Below are 22,220 nucleotides of genomic sequence, written 5' to 3' on the forward strand. Positions count from 1 at the left end.
CACCACATGAACACAACACTTCTTAGGTCAGCAAACAAGCGTACCAATCACTTGATAGTAAGCGATTACCATAGCTTATAAACGCTTGCAATACTAGAAGCATGCAGCCACCAGCAATCGCATTGCCAACCCTATCCCCGATTATTCTTAGGAGCTCTGGTCACCTTACTTACCAACAGGAACACAACCCTGCTTGAAAACAGTATTATTTAACAGTCACCTTCTGTAAGGTCGAGGTACTACTACCCCAGTCGGGCTGCTCCAGATTTTAATCAAGATATTTCCTGCGATGCCTTACTTCAGTCTTTATTAAAATAATTTAATTAAAATCACCAGGTGTGGACGCGTTCCGTCCAGATATGATTTCGGAGACAGTCCTGCGTCGCCTGCTGAAGCAGGACGTGATCCAGCACATCAAGCTGCGCGGTGACGAGGAGAAGAACGACCCCAAGAGATACGTCTTCCAGGAGGGGAAACCGGTGAGTAGAATGTGGTGCACCAAGTAGCCCTGTGAGAGGTAGCTTGTTCTCACTAGGTTGTTAGTTAAGTAGTTAATCAGTAAGTAGTCGAATGGATTATTGTAAGTAAAAACTGAACTGTGCTTTAGACCACACGACTGAAGTAAAACTTACGAAGCGTAACTCTCTCTCTTTCTATCTTCACTAATTATCTATCTCCTTTTTTGCCTATATTTCCGTTCGCTACGCTCGATCACACTTCGTAACGCTCTCGTCCGTCACGCATTCGCCAGCCTCTATCCCAAGTCAAGCGTACGTCAAGAACTTTTACTTCAAAAAGTGTAGTTCACTCTGGATAACTAGCGTTGACACGCGTTGGCGCAACTGTCCCAGCACTTTTTTGTGACTGTTACGCTGGCGGTTGCGAGTTCGATTCTCGCACATGACAAACATTTGTATTGGCCATGCAGATGTTTGCCGTGGTCTGGGTGTTTGTGCAGTCTTTGTGGGTCTTCCTGCCGTGCCTCGAAGAGCACATTGAGCCGTCGGTCTCGGTTGTTATCATGTACACCTGATAGCGATCGTTACTTATAGTATGGAATAAATCCGAACCCGCATTGGAGCAGCGTGGTGGATTAAGCTCTGATTCTTTTTCTATGAAACAGCGTGATGGATTAAGATATGATCCTACTCCTACATGGGGAAAGAGGCCTATGTGAGGCAGCAGTGTTACATTACAGGAAGTGTATATACTAATTATAGCGTATGTAAGATAACTAAGTAATAAGTTACGATTAAACTTTATTAGCAGGAGGTAGAAGAGGATATTGTGACTTGTTTCACCTCAAATAAAAAAAAAAATTTAAATACGTATTAGCGAATATAAATATCTCATAAATACATAGAAATTCCATAATGAAAAAGAATAATAGGTACATTAAAAACTCTATCTATTGGATATCACCATCCGTCAAATAGCGTGATCCACAACTGAAGCAGGGCCTTACAATGAAATATGTCTGTACCTAATAAACCTCTTAAATTTTTTAAATTAATTAAATCTACCTTTAACCCCAAACAGGTGGACTACTTCGTGCTGATCCTCGAGGGTCGCGTGGAGGTGACGGTGGGTCGGGAGAACCTGGTGTTCGAAGCTGGGCCCTTCACGTACTTCGGAGTTCAGGCCTTGACGCAGAACGTTGGACTCGGTGAGTTTTGGGTTAGGAACAGTTGATAGAGGATATTAGAATTATTCAAATACTAGCTGACCCGGCGAACTTCGTATCGCCTAACAGTGACTTTTAAGTATTATCACAAATCTTTTGTATGGGAGTATAGAAAAGTGTGGTTTTTAGACTTTTTCAGAAAATTAAAATTTTTTTTTTTTAGAATTTTCTCTCCGTAAGAACCATCCTCGTACTTCAAGGAATATTTAAAAAAAAGAATTAGCGAAATCGGTCCAACCGTTCTCGAGTTTTGCGCTTAGCAACACATTCAGCGACTCATTTTTGTATTATAGATGTAGACAACCGCTCTGGTGAAGTGGTGTGTGTAGACGCCTAAAACACTCACGGCATGTGGATTCGATTCCAGCTCGGGATGGATATTTGTATTTGTACAAATATTTCTATCTGGTTTGGATCTCTGTCCTTGTGAGTCTCCTCATCGTGCCTCGAAGAGCACGCTAAGCCATGGTCCCGCTGTTATCATAAACACCTGATAGCGATCGTTACTCATAATAGGGACATATCCGCCAACCCGCAGTAGAGCAGGTGGTGGATTAAGCTCTAATACTTTTCCTACACGGTGAAAGAGGCCTATGCTCAGAACTTATAATAATAATAATAAGATTTATTTATTTTCTCACCACGGTATTGTAAACATGACATTTGATAGGTACTTACATAATATGAGTACTAACATTGTAGGAGACTGGTGCCTAAGCTAGGCTCGAAGCCTTTGTTTCAGGACACCAGGTCTGAGGTCTCCACCCGTTAATAAAGTACATTTCAATTATTATCATTAATACGGACATTAATAATTTTGTTGTAAACAATATAATATGAGATAGGAAACGCAAAATAGGCGCAAAGTCGTCGAGTTGCGGAAACCAGCCCGTGTTAACCATACCATACCATACCATATGAGATAGGAAATTTATGTATTTATATCTAAGCTTAGTATATTTTATATTATTCATGGTACGATAGAAGTGGGATGTTGCAGGCTGAATCGTAGACAATCTATTTATATAAATAAAAATAAATTAAGTTTGCAAGACGAGACGACTGTTGGGTTAGAGTCTAAGGACCTTAACTTCTAACCGTTAGACAACTTACATCAGATATTATTAGATCAAAAATAATGTAATTTTAGGCAACGTATTTACATAACCAGAGGTTATGTAAATACGTTGCCTACCTCCCACATTGTCCTATTATGATAAGCTCATACCTCAAAATATAGATAGCGGAAGATGCGAACTACATGAAGAAGAAGACGAAGAAGCATCTTGTCAAGAAAATTTTGATCTACCTGATGTTCGAATTTGATTAAATAATCGCAATACAGTTATTTCCTTTCTAGATCCTTTATTACTTACTTCCAAAAAAAATCGCTTGACGTTCTATTCTTTTTTTTTATAAAATTTAAATTGATAAATTAGTAAAAGTTTTTGTTTAACAATAAATTACATCATACTTAATATTTTTATTTATATCAATTTGAACATGCCAATTGCCCCTTCATATTCATGTAATTTATAGATACTTATGTAATTTTTTAAAAAAATTCGTTAAGTATCAAACTATCTATAGAAGTTGCACTATACTAAAATAGTATAATCAATATCAGCAATGTCCATCAAAGTTTAATTCAAAACCTGCATTGTCCTCAGATTAGTTTCAAAAAACGCAAAGTCCATTGGTTTTTAGTGTTTTATTTATATTTAGGACAATAAATACGTTGTTTTATAATAATTATGACTTGTATTGTTATTGTTTGGTTTATTATTTAATAAATTTGTAAAGTCTACTTTATGATGAAGGGAGGAAAACGTTTATTTCATTTTATTTAAAATCATTAACATTGGACTTAGCTGTTTTTGAAACAATACCCCTCATATTATCACGTCAATTTAATTATATATAACGCCAATTAAATGGGACCACACGACAAGCAACTGATTTATAGAAGAATTATAGAGATATGTCCACTCAATCAAAAGTTATGGGGTAACAAATATAATAAAAAAAAGGCCGAATTTAGTACCTCCTCCTTTTTTTAAAAGTCGGTTAACAATTCTTAATAAAAATTATGAATTGATTAATATCATTAGGTATATTAATAATTATAAATGTGTCAGTAGTGAATATTTGAAGAAGCGTCGTCGAGTCTGATTAATTTGAAAGACTGTCAAAACACTATCTCTAAATGTCAGATAAACTTTATGAATAAGATGTTAGATAACGGAATATTTTAATGTGCTTTATAATTGACCTTGTCAGCTGGAAAAATTTAAAAAAGAATGTAATTATATAATTTAAATTATATCTAAGTTACACTATACTCTCAATGAGAGTTTCAACCGACTTCAAAAAATGAGGAGAATCCATTTTTCAAGTCTGTTGAAAACACCAGCTAATGTAGTCAAGTAAATAAGCGATTTTCTGTAATTCCAGCTGAGTCCCCGGCGCCGTCGACCCTGGGCTCGCTGCAGAACCTGAACATGGACTCCATGCTGCGCCACACCTTCGTGCCGGACTACTCCGTGCGAGCCATCGCCGAACTCTACTACCTCACCATTAAGAGGTACACCCGTATATATGACTAGGTCGACAAACAAACAATCCACCAAGTATTGCGCGGTTACCGTATCCTGTTGACCTCTGCAATGCAAGCATCGCAAGGGCGTTGCCGGCCCTATCCCCTATTCCCCCCAATAGCTCTGGTCACCTTACTCACCACAGGAACGCAACACTACTTGAAAACAGTATTATTTAGCTGTGATCTTCTGTAAGGTCGAGGCACTACCCCAGTCGGGCTGCTCCAGATTTTAAGCAGGACATTTCCTACTGTGCCCTAGTAACTTACTATGGTTCAATTGGTCTAGGCTAGCTTGGTAAGCTCAGCGACAGCGATGAGTCATTATTTTCTTAATACAAATAGACTGTAGTCAAAATTAGTCATACGTCTTATCTTGACTTACATTTCTGAAATACTAAGGCAATATTGTTACATATGGTCTTCGTACTAGTGTTTGGTAACAAATTACGTTTCGTTGTCTCTTCTGTATAATTTACATAAAAATGAATTGCTGTATGTACAGATTAGGTGTATGTAACCGATATTTTCAACTTTTCTTAATACCTAGTACAAAAATTCTTACGAAAACTTGGCAAAAAATTACAAATTTGCCATTTATTCTCAACCATCCACATTAAGGTGTTAAATATCGTGTTTCAGATCGATGTACTTAGCAGCGAAACGCGCTACGTTGATGGAAAAGGGCGCGCTCAACAAGGGCGGAACCAACGAGCAGATTGAACCGGAAGTCGATAAGGTACTACAACACGCCACAACCACATGTACACAATAAACATTTTATGAGATAGCTACAGACTGTCTTGTACAATAAATAAATGTCTTATAACATTCTCACGTGGCGACGCGTTGGCACAACGGTCACAGCACTGGTTGGTGGCTGTTGCGGGTTCGATCCCCGCACATGACAAACATTTGTATTGGGCATACACATGCTTACCGTGGTCTGGGTGTTTGTGCAGTCCTTGTGAGTCCACGTCCACGTTAAGCCGTCGGTCACGGTTGTTACCATGTACACCTGATAACGATCGTTGCTCATAGTAGGGAATATATCCGCCAACACGCATTGGAACAATGTGGTGGATTAAACTCTGATATTTCTCCTTCATGGGGAAAGAGGTCTATGCCAAGCAGTGGGTTTTTGCAGCCTGAAGCGAGCGAACAGTCACATACCTGTCTGTATGTATTTCGGCAATTCATTTACATTTATATATATATTTTATTTTTCCAGCTTCTCCGCGAAGGCGACAAGCTCGATGAGATAGTTGAAACTCAAGAAAAATCGCCATCTAAACAGGTATATTATTGCATACTATTTTAAATAATTTAGTAGCTAAAGTATATAATTCCGTTAAAGATATATGGGTTTAATGGCGATGTACGTCAAAAAAGATACGACTAGATCTAATAAAACATGGGTTTTTTAAAGAGTAACTGCGTTTTTTGCCGATTCTTCTCTGCGGTTTACATTCGGAATCGGCGGTAGTTGCACTTTCACCATAATAAATTGATTGAAGAATGTATATATCATTATATATATTATTTGTATTAATTGAATATATATATTATTTGTATTTTCATTTGTAAAATAACGATTTAAAAGTGCTTTTGAAGCTTATTTGAATATAATAATTTTATTGAATACCTCCACAAGTTCGTGCCAAAAATGGCGTGAACTCATGTGTTTTGCCCATAGTCACCACGTTGGGCAGGCGGGTCGGTGACCGCAGGGCTGGCTTTGTCGCACCGAAGACGCTGCTGCCCGTCTTCGGCCTGTGTATTTCAAAGCCAGCAGTTGGATGGTTATCCCGCCATTGGTCGGCTTTTTAAGTTCTAAAGTGGTAGTGGAACTGTGTTATCCCTCAGTCGCCTCTTACGACACCCACGGTAAGAGAGGGGGTGGTTATATTATTTACCCCCATAACCACACAGTGAATTGTCATTCATTCTGAAGCTATCACCGATTCGAAATATAGATCCTATAGACAAGAATCGTCAAAAAGCCTATCAAAAAGTTACCGAACGCTTACCAAAAGCTTACCATATCAGGAGGACATTTCCAAAAATAGTCATCTCAAACTAAATTTTACTGTAGCACCAAATTAATGCAATCAATCAATTTATTTGTTTGATATTACTGTTGTGTACAAAGGTCTTATAAAACGCGTCAAAGAGTTTTATCGCCATGTTGTCGTAGTAATTGTGGAAAAGTGACCTTGACTAGTTTTGGAAATTAACTCCCGATTTATTGATTGGCTACTATAGCCGTGTCTGGTATCTTAGAAACAATAAAAGTCCTAATTAAATCATTACAAATATGTTTTTTTCTTATTACACGCTGTCAGACATTGGATATCCCAAAAACTAGATACTGATGGTAAATGACGGTAGGTGAATATTTTAATATGTAGGTAATTGTGACTATCCTATTGGCACAGTTGGCAGTAATCCTGCTTTCTACTCCAGGTACTAAGTGACTCGCTCTAAGTCTGGGTGTAATATATATTTATTTATACAAGGGGCTCGATCCTTCAAATGTAGGATTCTGTAGGTGTAATAGACCACTTACCACATGAAAAAAAAGCCTTTGTAAAATTTCACTTCGTCTTAATATGTGAGCTACTCTGGCAACGTAGTTCTGCATAACCGTCCAATGAGCGCGTAACCACGGTTATAATTTACAATAAATGACATTCTACGTGGAAAATAATTCGATCCAATACGCAGTTCTTTAGAGTTATTTCTTGTTAGTTAAATTTTCCTTATAAAGGCGTGTTTACGTGCTCATGAAAGGTAAATACAGAAAGTGTCTATCAAATAACCCTTCTCGTTCATAGAGAAAGAGGCCTATGCCCAGCCTATGTTACAGGCAGAATGCGTAAGGGTATTTTCTTAGTTATTAATTACAAGTAATTATTAAAAATTAACATATTTGCAATTTTTTCCAGTTTACACCGATATCAGCCAGTCCTCACACGAACTCCACCTTCAAGCCCATCGACAAGGGCGACCATAACTCGGAAGAGGAGAAACTTTTAAAGAAATAGAAACTGACATCAAGAATTAGTTGTAACGACGGGCGACACTGCCGAGTACCATGTATGACAATTTCGCGGTGAAAAGCTTAATGTTATTTATAATATTCGTATTACAGTTTTATATAAGTCTAAGGTCCGGTTTCACCGGCTGTGGATAACGGATGCTGGTATCCAATAGATAAAAATCGAATTCCAATATCTAAAAGTTATGGCCTATTACTTCTGCTGTTAAAATCTATTCGAAGCTTATGTTTTTTTTTATATATAACTAGGTCGGCAAACAAGCGTATGGCTCACCTGATAGTAAGCGATGACCATAGCTTATAGACATCTGCAACACCCTATTACCCAACCCGGGGGGAGGGGGGGGTTAGGTTAGGAGCTCTGGTCACCTTACTATATAGCAACAGAAACACAATACTGCTTGAAAACAGTGTTATTTGGCTGTGGTCTTCTGTGAGGTCTAGGTACTCCCAGTCGAACTGCTCCATATTTTGAGCAGGGAATTTCCTGCTGAGCCCTACCTCAGTTACTTTATATAGCAACTTTATCCACTACCAGCGAAACCAGCCCTAATTTTTTTTTCTGTTTAGTATTTAATGTGCATTTGTTGCGTTAACATCTAGCTTTAGAGGTAGGTTTAGGAAAAAGTACTTATTACGTGTTTTTTTTATGTTGGCGACATTGGTTTGTCGCGGTTTTATTAGAGGCGCCATTTTTTGCGTTTTATTGGAATTTGTATGTATCAATAAAAATCAAATGCATCACATTATTAAATATTTATGTTTTTGTAAAATAGTCTGTAAGTAGAACTTTATTTTTAACTGACTTTTAGTAAAAAGGTGTTTTATGTTTACGGTGATTTTTTTGAATTATAGCTTTTTTGTACTTTTTTAAATTTGAACGATGTTTTGTGAGAGTGATGTATGACGCATAAAGTGTTCGTTTTTAACGAAATTATATAAAATCTGGCTATTTTTTCTCATATTTAATAAATATTGTTGTTAAGTACACGTTTTATGTTCATTTTAGGATACTTTTTAATTTTTTTAAAGGTTTTAAAAAAAAACCGAGTGTGCTCAAGACCACACGGCTGAAGTAAAACTTCTTTAACTCCATCTATATGTATGTATAATATATGACACAGAGAGAGAAAGAAAATGTGTGCTCGCACCTCTCTTACCCTTACAGTAATATACAAAACGTAATACTCTCTCTTTCTATCTTCACTAACTTATACTTCCTTTCGCCCGATCACACTTTTCGTAACGCCCTCGTCACGCACGCACCACCTTACTCTCCAAGTCAAGCGAGCGTAAAGAAGTTTTACTTCAAATAACGCATTACAGTGTCGCCTCTTTTACGTGTTAATTTACTTTTTTTTATACATAGCTTATTGGTTGTTCACAAAATTTATGTAGCACATTAATAATTGATATATGTGAATGCTATTATAATTAAACAAAAAAGAAATTCGTACAAATTCCATCCAATGCAAAAATTCATTTTTCTTGTATATAATTATATATATTTATACATATGCTTTGATGATCGCAAAGTGATTAAAAATATGGGTGCATTTTTTTTTTGTTAGTTAAACCTTCAAATAATTATGAAATTGTTGAATTTTTAATAGACTAGTACAAATAATGTGTACATGAGCTGTGTTCCTTATCCAACGTGCCTTATTGTAAGAAAAACACTGGTGCTTTATTTTTTACATCCAGAACCTAAAAAATAAGTATTTTTAACGATTTATATTTAATCGTAGTCATGGCAACATTGATAGACAGTTGTCATTCTATGTTTAAAAAAATTCGAATATTTTAAAACTCTAACATTCGTATGTAAACTATTCAAAAGGCGTTTAATTATGTTTATTGTGAACCAAATATACTGTTTTACAATGTCACATTTTTATAATAAATATATATATATGGTGCAATAAAGTTTATTTTATTACTTTACCTTCTAAAATAAAATAAAAAATATGTATAAGTTTTTAAGTTATCACGGTCATGATCGCTTTTAATTATACGGGACTTGCCATAAAATATCGTAGATGTCATCGACGCGGCGACTACTTTGAGTTGTTATAATAGTAAAAGTATTATATAAGACTACTAGAATCTAGTCATGTCACATCTAATTACTAGACAATGACCTGGCGACTAGCCTGGTCACTAAGCAGGCGGGCCTGCCCACTCACGCACTTATATCTGCTGTATATGTTTTATACAAACTATCAACCCCAATTAAACCCCCTTAGCGGTGGAATATCGCAAAATCCGTTCTTAGGGGACGTCTACTAACTATAATCTACCTTTCTACCAAATTTCATCTTTGTCCATCCTGGATGGATGGACCCTCCAGCGGTTTTTGAGTTCTCGTGATGAGTGAGTCAGTGACCTTTCTTTTTTATATATATCTATATATAGATTACGATGCATTATTTGGACACCTCCTCACCATCTATAGAGCATACATTTTAAATTTTAACTCTCTTACTTCAAAAACATAGTACTTTCATACAAACTTAGAACCCCCGTTTTACCCCCTTAGGGGTCGAGTTTGTAAAATCCGTTCTTAGCGGTGTTTACGTCCTTTAAGAAGCCTACCCACCAAATTTCAAGTTTGTAGGTGTTATAGTTTCGGAGATTTCGTGACGAGTGACTGACCCTTCGCTTTTATATATATGTAGATTATTGACTAGAATATAATATGGACTTATGGAATGCAACTGTGGGGAAGTCCATGCGACTTCAGTTTAAACATTATACAAAGAGTGCAAAATGGCATTTTTAGAACCATAGCAAATGCACCATGGTTTGTAACGTACACTGAGATCCATGAAGCGATGAACATAACAAATGTTAAAGAGGAGTTAAAGTTAACAGGGAAAAAGTACAGAACTCGATTGGGAAATCACCCAAATGCTCTGGCTGCCGCATTGACAAACATTAGCTGCATTAAACGACGACATGGACGGCTTACAACAAAACCGCTCATAGCCTAAGGCTGATCGCAGATAGGCACAGAAAAAAATATTTAAATAGAATATAAACAGATGCACCAAGAGAAGCTTAAGAAAATTTGAAGGCAGGCAACATTTGTTCTGCGTAGAGGTCACAGCAACTGGCTTATGCATTAGCAGTCGTTGATTCGATCTCTATATCGATAAACTGAAATGAATCAGCCTGTATTGACCCATTGCTTGGAAAAGGGCACGCCCTCTATATTGGCAACAGGTCCATGCTTGTGAAAAATTTTTGTGTAGACATTCAGATGCTTGTTTTGGTCTCGATTTCATTCTACTGAGAGCTATTAAGTGTAAGACGTTTGTTTATTTTTCGATACGGATCTCCAACATAATTAAACATAGGCCCTTACAAAATAGAATTTGATACACAACTATTCAAGCTAAACACTACAATTTATAGAACAACATCTATATATAAATTAATGTCCTTTATAAAATCGTAAACTATGCATTTGATCATGTCATGATCTTCAGCAAAGTGTTGTGCAAGAGCCCACAAAGGTTGCCGAGTTGGTACGACCAAAAAAAAAGCGTAGCAATACGCGCAGGGTATAGTAACAGATAATTGGTTATACTGCTACTATGGTGCTACAGTACTGTTTTTCCATTTAACAATGACATGCACTAAGATTCAGCAATTTAAATAAACGATTAGAAAAACATTATGTATTACTTACAAACATTTTTATATAGCTTAATAAATCAATAGTCATAGTTTTGATATTTTAACTAGATGGCGTTACCAACTTTTGTGAATGTCACTATGAAATTGATATACCTTGATTCTTTCCTAAATCGCGTTAGTTTTGTTCTACCGAATGTATACTAAGGTTTAATTTACATACAACTGCAACTAAACTGTGCCATGGGGTAATAATTTATAGGCACTCAGTCTGCAACAGCATTGCAAGTCTTGCGGCAAGTCAAGTGTGTATTTTATTATTATCCTCCTGCGGCCCAGTTTAATAGAGGGGACTTCCGAGGATGACCCAATGTCCTAATATTAGAACTAATTAATAAAGTACTGAACGCCCAGACCAAAAATTGTTTGTATCTGGTTAATCCCAATATTTACAGGTGTCATATTTTAGGGCTATTATAGTATTGATTTAAGCTTGTCAGACAAAAAGAAAAAATACCAAAATCTTTTGTTCTTTATTTATCACATTGGGTTGTTACATTAACTTTAAAGCCAACTGAACAGTCTTAGAAATCTTATGAAAACTTAGTATTTAAACACTTAAAGTAGTACAGATCAACAAAATAAACCTTTAGCTGCATAGAAGTTGCAATAATTAGTTATCTTTCACAAAAATAACTCAATAATCACATTTAAAAAAGAAAAAAATGAAATTTAAATTAACTTAAAAATGTTATTTAGACCATTTATGTTTCATTATTAGCCTTCTTTTGCAAAAAAAAAATATCAAAAACCCCACAGCGAATAGGAATCTAAACAAAAAATAAAAAAATGTGCACAATAACAATACTGCTATTTAACATAATTAGTCTATTTTTTAACTGACTTCTAAAAAAGGAGGAGGTTACTATATATATATATATATATTTATGTTCGGGGATAACACCGTCGTGTATGAACCGATTTTGACAATTCTTGTTTCGTTGAAAAGGAGATATCCCTAGTTTGGTACCATGATAAGGAAACCAGGATCTGATGATGGGATCCCAGAGAAATCGAGGGAAACTCTCGAAAAGACGCATAACTTTTTACAGGGTGAACCGATTTTGATGATTTTTAATTTAATCGAAAGCCGATGTTTATCATGTGGTTACATTTAAATTTCATCGAGATCTGATTAAATTTTTTAGGAGTAATCTTTGATAATGCGTATAAAAAACGTTCAATTTTATTAACAATATTTGTAACTATAATACTTGACAATCTTTTAGCGCTGTAAAAAAGAAAATGTATGTGCCTGATGACCTAATACTATTACAAATTAAACTATTAGGTACAAAAAAAATTATCCTGTTCTTTTTTTCTATATCACACGAATGCCAAACCTTATTATTATGAACGAGATGCAACACCATTAAAAAAAGCAATTTATATTATACCCGCCCGGCGTACTAGTACTAGTACAAAAAAAATTATCATCAAAAACACATGTCGAAAATGTCGTCATTACGGTAAACTAACAATTGTTACGCATAATTTAACTCTTTATCTCTAAAACAATAAAAAATACAGTAAGTATTAGGTAAAGATTGTAAAGATATTTACAAGTTAAAGTAACCTCTTCTCGTTACACGCGTCATTGCCACGTTTGGTGACAGAAGACCGAAGATACCCCTTCCCGGTCCCTTTATGCAGTGCTGCCATAATGCCTAATATATCCACAAACTAACCGACAGCGAAAACATGACATGGCTTGTAATTTAAACATACCAGGTGTCGGTAAATATTTTGTTCTAGTATTATCACAGTGGGCCATTACTCCAAGTCTCTGTTTTCATACTTGAGCCTTCACTGCAAACTGATTTTGTCCTAGTATTATCACTTTGAACCCCAGGAGGTTATACTCTTTGGTCTAGACTATAGATGACCATGGCAACGTGGACTGCTCGAGTGCTCACGCAAATAACGAGATTCGGAGTGAGGGTCTCTCCGAGTTGCGTACTTTGCAAAACTGGTCAAACTCGTTAATTAATACTGCGGATATTTTAGCCCTATGAAGAACGTAACTCCAAGGTTAAAAATCCTTCCATTAGACCGCACAGAGTTTTTTTTGTCAAGTTTACTTTTCAATTGTGTCTTTTATGTACAAAATTGCATTTGATTATTATTTTTTTTGCAGAAACTTGAATAATCATATTTTTTATATAAAATAATTGTAGGTATGTAAAATTAAACATGAAATTATTCATAATGAGATTCGTTTTTTTAATTACTTTTTAAAAAACGATATAGGACGCAAGTATGAAAAAATATGAAAGAAGCATATTTATTTGGGACATTACACAGATCACAGACATTTTATACAATCAAATTGCGTGAAACAACGAAACAGCAGCGACGCCGAGTGACGCTTACATTGCATTATTGCTTGAGCGTTATTGCTTGATTGCGTTTCATTTCTCTCTATTTTTTTTAAATTAATTACAATTTGATTCATTTATTAGAATATTTCCAATTTAAATATCAAGTCGGAGCTGACACATACTTTTTTAAATTAAGTGACACAACAACCAAAGGCTCAGAGGCCCGTGCCTTTTTTGTACAATATAAATTTTGTTTATTATCATGCGTTTTTGAAGTACAACTTCTTTACATACGCTTGATTCGGTAAGTAAGCTGGTGAATGCGTGACGAGAGCGTTACGAAAAGTGTGATCGAGCGAGGCGATCGGAAGTTGAGAGGGAGATATAAATTAGTGAAGATAGAAAGAGAAAGTACGTTTTTACTAATCGTAACTTTTATTTCAGTCGTGTGGTCTCAAGCACATTCGTTTTTTTATTAAATTGGCACTAAAGCATTTCCAAGATTGCCTAGAAATGCTATACCATAGTCTGACAACAATGGTATTTTTATCATATTAATCAGACGAAGTTTTAAGATTTGATTCACATTCAAGGAAATTTAATAATTGAATATAAACACAACTTTCTTGTAAAATATAATTTATTTAATATAATAAGGTCACGTCACTAGTTTACTGATATCTTCATATTGTACGTCTCGAACCAATCTCCCTTTGAGCAGTCCCTCCGAAATCTGCAACAATAAAATAAATAAATATCCAAGGGGTTGGCCATTAAGGTGAGGTTCGAAAGAGACGGATACTAAAATATCACGTTACTTCTGTACCAAAAAATATACTTAATGGGGGAAAAAGCTTAACAAATATCACCAGAGCGAGAGGTAAGGAGTTAAACGTTGCTAAAAGCATCGAGTGAGTAATGGATGACCCTTAAAACAAAATATAAAATGGTTAGACTATTACTAGTATTAGAACACTGTAATACATACAATTTATAGTTGAGTTGAAAGATTACATATTAATTTGGGCATATATAGAAAGATGTACAGAGGTTATAGGTGTGTAGCAATTTTGATAGTTTTTACCTAAATGATAGTCATTAACATTGCTAAGCGTGCAGCAACACGAAAGCCAGCTCAAAAAAAAAAAAAAAAACAGCCGAATCAGTCCAGTCCTTCTCGAGTTATTATTAATAGTTATTTATTTATTTAAATAACTAGCCGTGCCCGCGACATCGTCCGCGTGGAATAGTGACTTTGGACAGCATTTTTTAAAATCAGAATAGCGCAAATATTTTGTCTCTGGTCGCAAACTTATAAAACATTAATATAAACCTAATTAGATATTTCCATACAAACTTTAATCCTCTTTTCCCTATTGTTTTTTTCAATCAAAAATTCAAATAAATAAACAGTCTAAAAATGTGTTTCAAGCTTCTAGTTCTAAAATGACTGATAATGAAATGAAATGATACTTCCATACAATTTTTATCCCCACTTTTCAACACCTTACACCCCTTTTTTTCCTATTAAAAATTAGCCATGTCCTTTCTTAGGCTCTAGACTATCTGTGTACTTAATTTCATTTAAATCGGTCCAGCAGTTTGGGCGTGAAATCGCAACAGACAGACAGTTACTTTCGCATTTATAATATTAGTAAGGATGGTTCCTAACAAACAATAAGTATTACCCAATAATATACGTAGATTTGTTTTATGAGTAATTGCTACACATGTAGCAAATAATTTTTATTTTTATCGATTAAATAATTTAACAAGCTAGTGGCACTGACCTCAACATCACAGCAGTACTGGTCGGTGCGGAGGGTCTTCAGTAGCCCGGTCTGCCCCCGGTAGGCTCCGTTCACGAACCGCACGTGTCGCCCCGGGGACGGTATCACGGTTTCCACGTGGTTCTGAAATTAAATAACATAAAAAGTTGTTACTGACCTCTAATAATTAACTTGATATAAATAAATTTGACTACACAGACTTGAATAATTTTTCTTTTTCTGTGTGATTTGCAAAAAAACAACAGCTAAATGCTGTACATTTACTAGCGACCCGCCCCGGCTTCGCACGGTTGCAAAAACTATCAGTGTTCCTCTTATATATTATGAATGTATTATACATATAAACTTTCCTCTGGAATGACTCTATTTAATAATGAAAACTGCATCAAAGTCCGTTGCGTAGTTTTAAAGATCTAAGCATACAGCGGGAAGGTACTTTGTTTTAAACTATGTAATGACATATAAAAGCTGATTAACTAAAAATTTATAATATTACTAGATACAGTATAAGGAATACATAATCGGATGTGTATAACGAAAATGATTCAGTACATATGCAAGGTAATGTATATATCGACATAAATAATATAGATCTATCTGAATATATAAATCTGGTCCAGACAAACGTTAAATAATAAATTAAGGTGTGTTAGTTCAACATAAGCTATCAAATGAGCGCGCGTAAGTACTAAGTACGGTTGTAATTTACAATGATTTACAGATATATATGTTATTTATTTATTTATTAAGTACAACCAACAGAAGACACAATATAAATGTTTTAATACGTCATCATCATCATTCCAGCCTATTGCGGTTCACTGCTGGACACAGGCCTCCACAAGTTCGCGCCAAAAATGTCGTGAACTCGTGTTGTCCATAGTCACCACGCTGGGCAGACGGGTCGGTGACCGCAGGGCTGGTTTTGTCGCACCGAAGACGCTGCTGCCCGTCTTCGGCCTGTGTATTTCGAAGCCAGCCGTTGGATGATTATCCCGCCATCGGTCGGCTTTTTGAGTTCCAAGGTGGCAGTGGAACTGTGTTATCCCTTAGTCGCCTCTTATGACACGCACGGGAAGAGAGTACTTAATACATAATAGTTGAGTAAACAATGATTATTGTACTTCTTTTTATAGGCAGTCACTAAATGTTGTGTGTAAATTAAATTTAATTAGTAAAATCACAATAAAATACATTTAATTTAATAAAAACTATTTATTATTATTATTATCATTATTTATAAGGAAAATAATAATAATAAAAACATTTAAGACACTAAAGAAAATATTAAACAACGCAGCTAGTTTTTGCTTTGAAAAGCTAAAAAGCTGCTTGTGAAATTTTGTAATGTTTTTCCCCACTCACACTCACGTGCTTATGCAATAATCCCTCAGTACTTCCAAGCCGTGCCAAAAACTACCCATAACCATTACCTGATCTAGTTTCAGCTTGACGGGTTCGTCTGTTAACTTCACATGAGCAGCGTACTTGTCGACCACCTTCTCCACAACCGCTTTACGTTTGTAGAACTTCTCTCCGAGTGACTTGGTCACTATCTTCACCACAATTCCCTCCGTCAGCCAGTAGTCTTTCCTGTAAAGTTAAAAACTATATCAATGAAAATGAACCTTCGAAATCTATATATGTAAAATTTTGAGTAGCCCTTTAGTGCGGTTTGTAGTTACCTTGCTTTCTGCTCGGCAGGTTGCGTGTTCGATTCCCACACCGAGTGTGGATGTAATATATATTATATATATATGTTTAATTATATGTCTATACTAGCTGTGCCCGCGACTTCGTCCGCGTGGAATTTAACACAAAAATATTATTCAGTTATAAAATAAATAATTTTCTAAAATAAACGAATCTAAGTTACTCCTTTTTACATCAGCTATCTGCCAGCGTAAATCCCGTCAAAATCGGTCCAGCCCTTTCAGAAATTAGCCGGAACAAGCAGACAAAAATTGTAAAAAATGTTATTTTGGAATATGTACCGTGTATACATCTATATGCATTTAGTAAAAAGCAGTTATTTTTTATTACAAACAGACACTCCGATTTTATTTTATAGATTTATATGTATGTGTATCAAAAAATATATGTAGCTACATCAGTCGGCTGTTACCTGTAACACTAGCATTAAGGGGCTACACTACCTTAGCTCGAATTCAGATTTCACCCGTACTAACACACTTGAGAATTGAGAGCGCTTGGTTTTTCATCGCGCGAATTATATGTATTTTTTTTTTTTTTATGTCACTAGGTCGGCAAACAAGCGTACGGCTCACATGATGGTAAGCGATTACCGTAGCTTATAGACGCCTGCAACAACAGAAGCATCGCAAGCGCGTTGCCGACCCAATCCCCAATCCCCCCAGGAGCTCTGGTCACCTTACTCACCAACAGGAACACAATACTGCTTGAAAACAGTATTATTTAGCTGTGATCTTCTGTAAGGTCGAGGTACTACCCCAGTCGGGCTGCTCCATATTTTGAGCAGGAAATTCCTGCTGTGCCCTACCTCAGTTGTATGTATTTTCTCCCCACAAACATTACCAATAGTTATTTTTTAAAAAACGCATCATATAAAATGTTCTTCATACTTATTTCAATTACCATGCTTAATCTCAAGTCCATAACTTCTATATTTACTGAGATATTAAGGTTTTAATACAAAAATAGAGGTAACTTTGCGATTTTTTTGTATCGAGAAAATTTTATGGAATCGTGTTTTCGAAACATATGAAATACATAAATTTCAAACTTAAATATTCAGTAGTTTGGAAGATAATGACATCCTGCCGAGTTGAAAATAAGCAATTTGAGGTAGCACATACTCTTAAGTTGCTTGCCTTAGGAGCAGATGAACGTACTGATTCTTAACACTATACAGAATAATTTTATTATAAAAAATCACAATAAAAACGATATTTCTTTAACTACAAACGTCTATTTCACTGACCTATTGTTTCTCTCCTTCTCTCTCTCCTGCATTGCCATTATTTCATCGAGAGCCGACTGTTTACTCTTCTCCGTCTTCTGTTTCTTGCTGGATGATTCTTCTTTTACCTTTAAACTAAATGGAGTTTTTGCGAGGGCGTCGGGTTTTTTATCTGTAATAAATAAATAACAATAATTAATTTTTTTCACACAGTTTTCTATTTTGCTTGCACTAGAGTGGAAAAAAAATGTATGGTATGCCTGATGGTAAGCGGCTACTGTAGCCAATAGCACAGTAACACCAGAAGCATTTCAAGAGCCTTGCGCTATATTCACCAAAGGAACACAACACTTTCTTATTCTTATTCTTGATTATGAAATATAAATTATAGGATAAATTTATGGCAATATTGTGTAAACTTTGAACAAACCTTCAGTCTTTCGCTTCAAGTTGAGATTCAAGGTGAGTCTCTCTTGACTGCTCTCTCGTTTGAACTCTGTGTACGTTGTTTCTTCTTTTGTCGACTCTTTCTTGCCTTTCTCCACTTGCCGCTGTATGAATTCCAACATTCTTTCCTATAAAAAATAAGTATTTATTATTGATTCAGTCATCATCCAACTCACAGCGTAATGGTGTGGTGGATTAAGTTCCAATCCTTCTCCTACATGGAGAAAGAATCTTATGCAACAGTGGAATGTTAGAGGCTACATGCATGCGCACATCTTTGCAAATACCAACAATTAACAATTTTTAGAATCAATGAAATTTGTGTTGAACTTTTACAAAAACAAACAAAAAAAAAAAAAAATGACTGTTCACAAGCATTCACAATTGATGTGAACCATTTATTAAATTATTTTAATGATTTTTTAATTATTTGCACTTGTGTATTGATTGTTAATTTGAATTGTATACACGTAAAATTATTTTATTTGTAAGTAAAATTATAATCCCCTAAATAGTCAGGCTCTGTCAGTACAACAGTACTTTTGCAGCAAACATTTGCTGCTAAGGCAATGCAGAAGCAGAGTCCTGACTGAGATTGACACTTACTTTTTTTTCTAAGCCTTGTGCGTTTTCTTTTCTTTTTGTTTTATTGTTGTTGTTGTTATAAAATTGTTAAAAACATTTTGCCAATAAAGAACTTTCCCTTCTTTCTAGTATTTACTTTAATCTTTTACCATTTCTGAATCTCAAAGTATAATATTGTAAAATTAAAGATTATTACATTAATTAATAATTTTGTAGCATCACCTGATCATCTTTATCCAACTTCTCTTTCTTAGCCTTGGCCTCCTGTGCTGCTATTGCCGCTGGATCTCTGTCAATGTAAGCAACAAACCACCCCTTTTCCGTTTCATCTACAGTACATTTACCTTCTCTGCCGAGCCACTTCACAAACTCTGTGAGAGTTTCCCACTGGGTTGCATTCATGTGAAGATGGTCCCTGAAAAAAGGAGATTTTAAACAAGAGATTATACTAAGGATGCTCTACATTATGATCCAACAAGCTATAGCTTGGGAACATTCATTTTATTTTCAAATTTTGATTGTTATCATGTACACCTGATACTCGACTGTGATTATTACTCATTGTAGGGAATATATCCGCCAACCCGCATTGGAGCAGTGTGGCGTATTAAGCTTTAAACCTTCTCCTACATGGGGAAAGAGGTCTATGCCCAGTAGTGGGATATTACTGGCTGAAGCATACATCCAGTAAAAAGTTATGTGGTATAATACAACATAGGTTGATGAAAAAAGCATCAAGTAAAAACGCATTATTAGATATAACTCGAAAAGTAGTTGTTAGATCTCAAATAAATATAAATGGGACCAAATGGCACACAACACCTTTCGATTAAAATAAATTTTGTCGAAATCGGTCCACCCAGTCAAAAGTTCTGAAGTCACATACATAAAAAGAAATCAATAGTACTTGTATTATCCATTATCGAGTAGAAAACAACTTGTTAAGATTAATATCTAACAAAACAAAATAGAGAAACATGTAATTACCTATTAGCAATATAATCCTGATAAACTTTGTTTGCATTGACTCTTTTAGTGCCGAACTGACGTCGCAATAGCTCTAGATAGCCATCACAGAATTCTTTGGAGAACTGATCGATGTACTTGGAAGCGTTGTCTGCGAACAGCAAAAGCTGTCTTTGATGTGACTCCGACATAGTGTGGCATTTAAATCCATTTTCATCTCGGCACTGTTTCTGACACATTTGACAATACCAACGTAGTTTTTGCAGTCCCTTCGCTTTTATTTTGTTGGCTATGTACTTAGGAGTGCCTTTCTCTGCCTTTCCCATTTTGTTGTGAGGTAGTTTAAGTTATAACTTCTTCCTCTTTCTTGAGCTAGTACAATTCGCTTACGTTTAGTAATTTATGTACCTTTAGTTTTTTGTAGTATTTTTAGTGAGTATCTAACGATACATATTCTAAGTATTCATAAGTAAATGATTTTATACACAAGTTATCAAACGCATCAACAAAGCCAATAACATAAAAGAAATTGAAATTAAATATTGACAGCTTTGGATGCCACTGTCAACGTCAGTTGGAGTTGGACGACGATATAAATCGATCTCAAATCGATAAACTCGAAATACTCGATGTATCGTTGCGTTTTTCATTGATAATAAAACACATAATAAATAAATGAATAATTAAACATTGAAATTTTAATGATTCTCTTATTTATTTATTAGCCATGGTACACAGCACAAAAAAGGTTATAAAAGAAACAAAATGTAATATAATAATTAAGGTCAATTACAGCCATCTACTTTAAATTAATCATTCATCTATCTAAATTAAATTCAGTATCTACAATAAAACGTGTAAATAAAAAAGGAAAGGAAGATATATAAGTTTCTTGTCAGCTAGTACTATGTTATTTATCTCTTTGTAAGTCTAACTAGTCTCCACGATATTATTACGTTATTTACGTATTATGGGGGTGGGGGTTTTCCTCAAGGATAAGATTAGAAATGAGATCCGCGAGAGAACGAAAGTAACCGACATAGCCCACAAAATTAGCAAGTTGAAGTGGCAGTGAACAGGTTATTTGTGTCATAGGACCGATGGCTGTATGTCCAGCAGTGGACTGAAATAGGCTGAACTGACTGACTGACTGCCTAACTAACGTATTATCATTACAGCCTGTACAGTCCACTGCTGGACATAGGCCTCCACAAGTTTACGCCAAAAATAACGTGAACTCATGTGTTTTGCCCATAGTCACCACGCTGGGCAGGCGGGTTGGTGACCGCAGTACTGGCTTTGTCGCACCGAAGACGCTGCTGCCCGTCTTCGGCCTGTGTATTTCAAATCCAGCAGTTGGATGGTTATCCCGCCATCGGTCGGCTTCTTAAGTTCCAAGGTGGTCGTGGAACCTTGTTATCCCTTAGTCGCCTCTTACGACACCCACGGGAGGAGAGGGGGTGGCTAAATTCTTTAGTACCGTAGCCACACAGCAGGTTTTTTAACTTACGTATTATGTGCTATATTAATAGTTATAATAAGATAAATTACATTAAACTAAAAAACCTTACATAATATAATAACTAAAAAACATTATTAAAAGGAGTCCCTTTAGGCAAGGTTCCGAAGATACTGGCAGCGTTCCCCCTTTGAATAGCTAGACTAATTCTTTGTCCGAAGTAGCTGCTAATAGCTCTTCGGTCTCTTGTGACGTCGAATAACCTTTTTGCATTTTCCTTAAAAAATCTTACAGCGCTAGGAACCCACGGACCAAGAGTCTCGACACCGAATGGGACAAAATCATATTCGGAGCCTAGACCCTTGTATTTTTGTCTGCTTTTATTTTTTCAGCCGCTTCACAAGCTCCACCAGCGCTGTTGTTGGTTCCATGTAGGTGGGAAGGCGCCAGCGTATCTGAACAGGTTGCATCTCATACCAGCACCCGGCCCATCTTCCATGGAATCAAACTTATACCGTCCGGTCTCTTGCCATCGTCTTTTGCAATATCAGTCGGCTCAAGTAGACTTGGCACGTTGACGGTGGCAAGGAACCGGCGTATGATATCGTTAAGTGCGGCATGTCTCGAGAAGCGACCTGCGCTTTTTTGGCATGACAGACCGTGATGTCCTA

The 22,220-nt window shown here is 35.8% G+C and overlaps 2 protein-coding genes across 2 annotated transcripts in view; one reads left to right on the forward strand and one right to left on the reverse strand.

Annotated features, from left to right (window-relative positions):
* Nucleotides 1-7,327, forward strand: part of LOC123667018 (unextended protein-like) — a 57,034-nt gene extending 49,707 nt beyond the window's left edge. Inside the window, exons 9-14 of the mRNA XM_045601027.1 lie at nucleotides 337-479; nucleotides 1,540-1,666; nucleotides 4,139-4,268; nucleotides 4,923-5,019; nucleotides 5,512-5,577; nucleotides 7,229-7,327. Of these exons, the coding sequence (XP_045456983.1) occupies nucleotides 337-479; nucleotides 1,540-1,666; nucleotides 4,139-4,268; nucleotides 4,923-5,019; nucleotides 5,512-5,577; nucleotides 7,229-7,327 (662 nt within the window). The remainder of the gene's footprint in view (nucleotides 1-336; nucleotides 480-1,539; nucleotides 1,667-4,138; nucleotides 4,269-4,922; nucleotides 5,020-5,511; nucleotides 5,578-7,228) is intronic.
* A 6,656-nt stretch (nucleotides 7,328-13,983) lies between these two features.
* On the reverse strand, nucleotides 13,984-20,631 carry LOC123666819 (DNA/RNA-binding protein KIN17). Its single transcript, XM_045600844.1, has 7 exons — nucleotides 20,112-20,631; nucleotides 19,347-19,539; nucleotides 18,523-18,667; nucleotides 18,114-18,264; nucleotides 16,585-16,744; nucleotides 15,152-15,274; nucleotides 13,984-14,094 (listed from the first exon to the last, which is right to left on the reverse strand). Exons 1-7 carry the CDS (start codon nucleotides 20,414-20,416, stop codon nucleotides 14,020-14,022), a joined length of 1,152 nt encoding a protein of 383 aa, XP_045456800.1. The 5' UTR covers nucleotides 20,417-20,631; the 3' UTR covers nucleotides 13,984-14,019.
* Between the last annotated feature and the right edge of the window lie 1,589 nt (nucleotides 20,632-22,220).

The sequence above is a fragment of the Melitaea cinxia genome, chromosome 27 (genome assembly GCF_905220565.1).
Source record: "Melitaea cinxia chromosome 27, ilMelCinx1.1, whole genome shotgun sequence".
NCBI lineage: Eukaryota > Metazoa > Arthropoda > Insecta > Lepidoptera > Nymphalidae > Melitaea > Melitaea cinxia.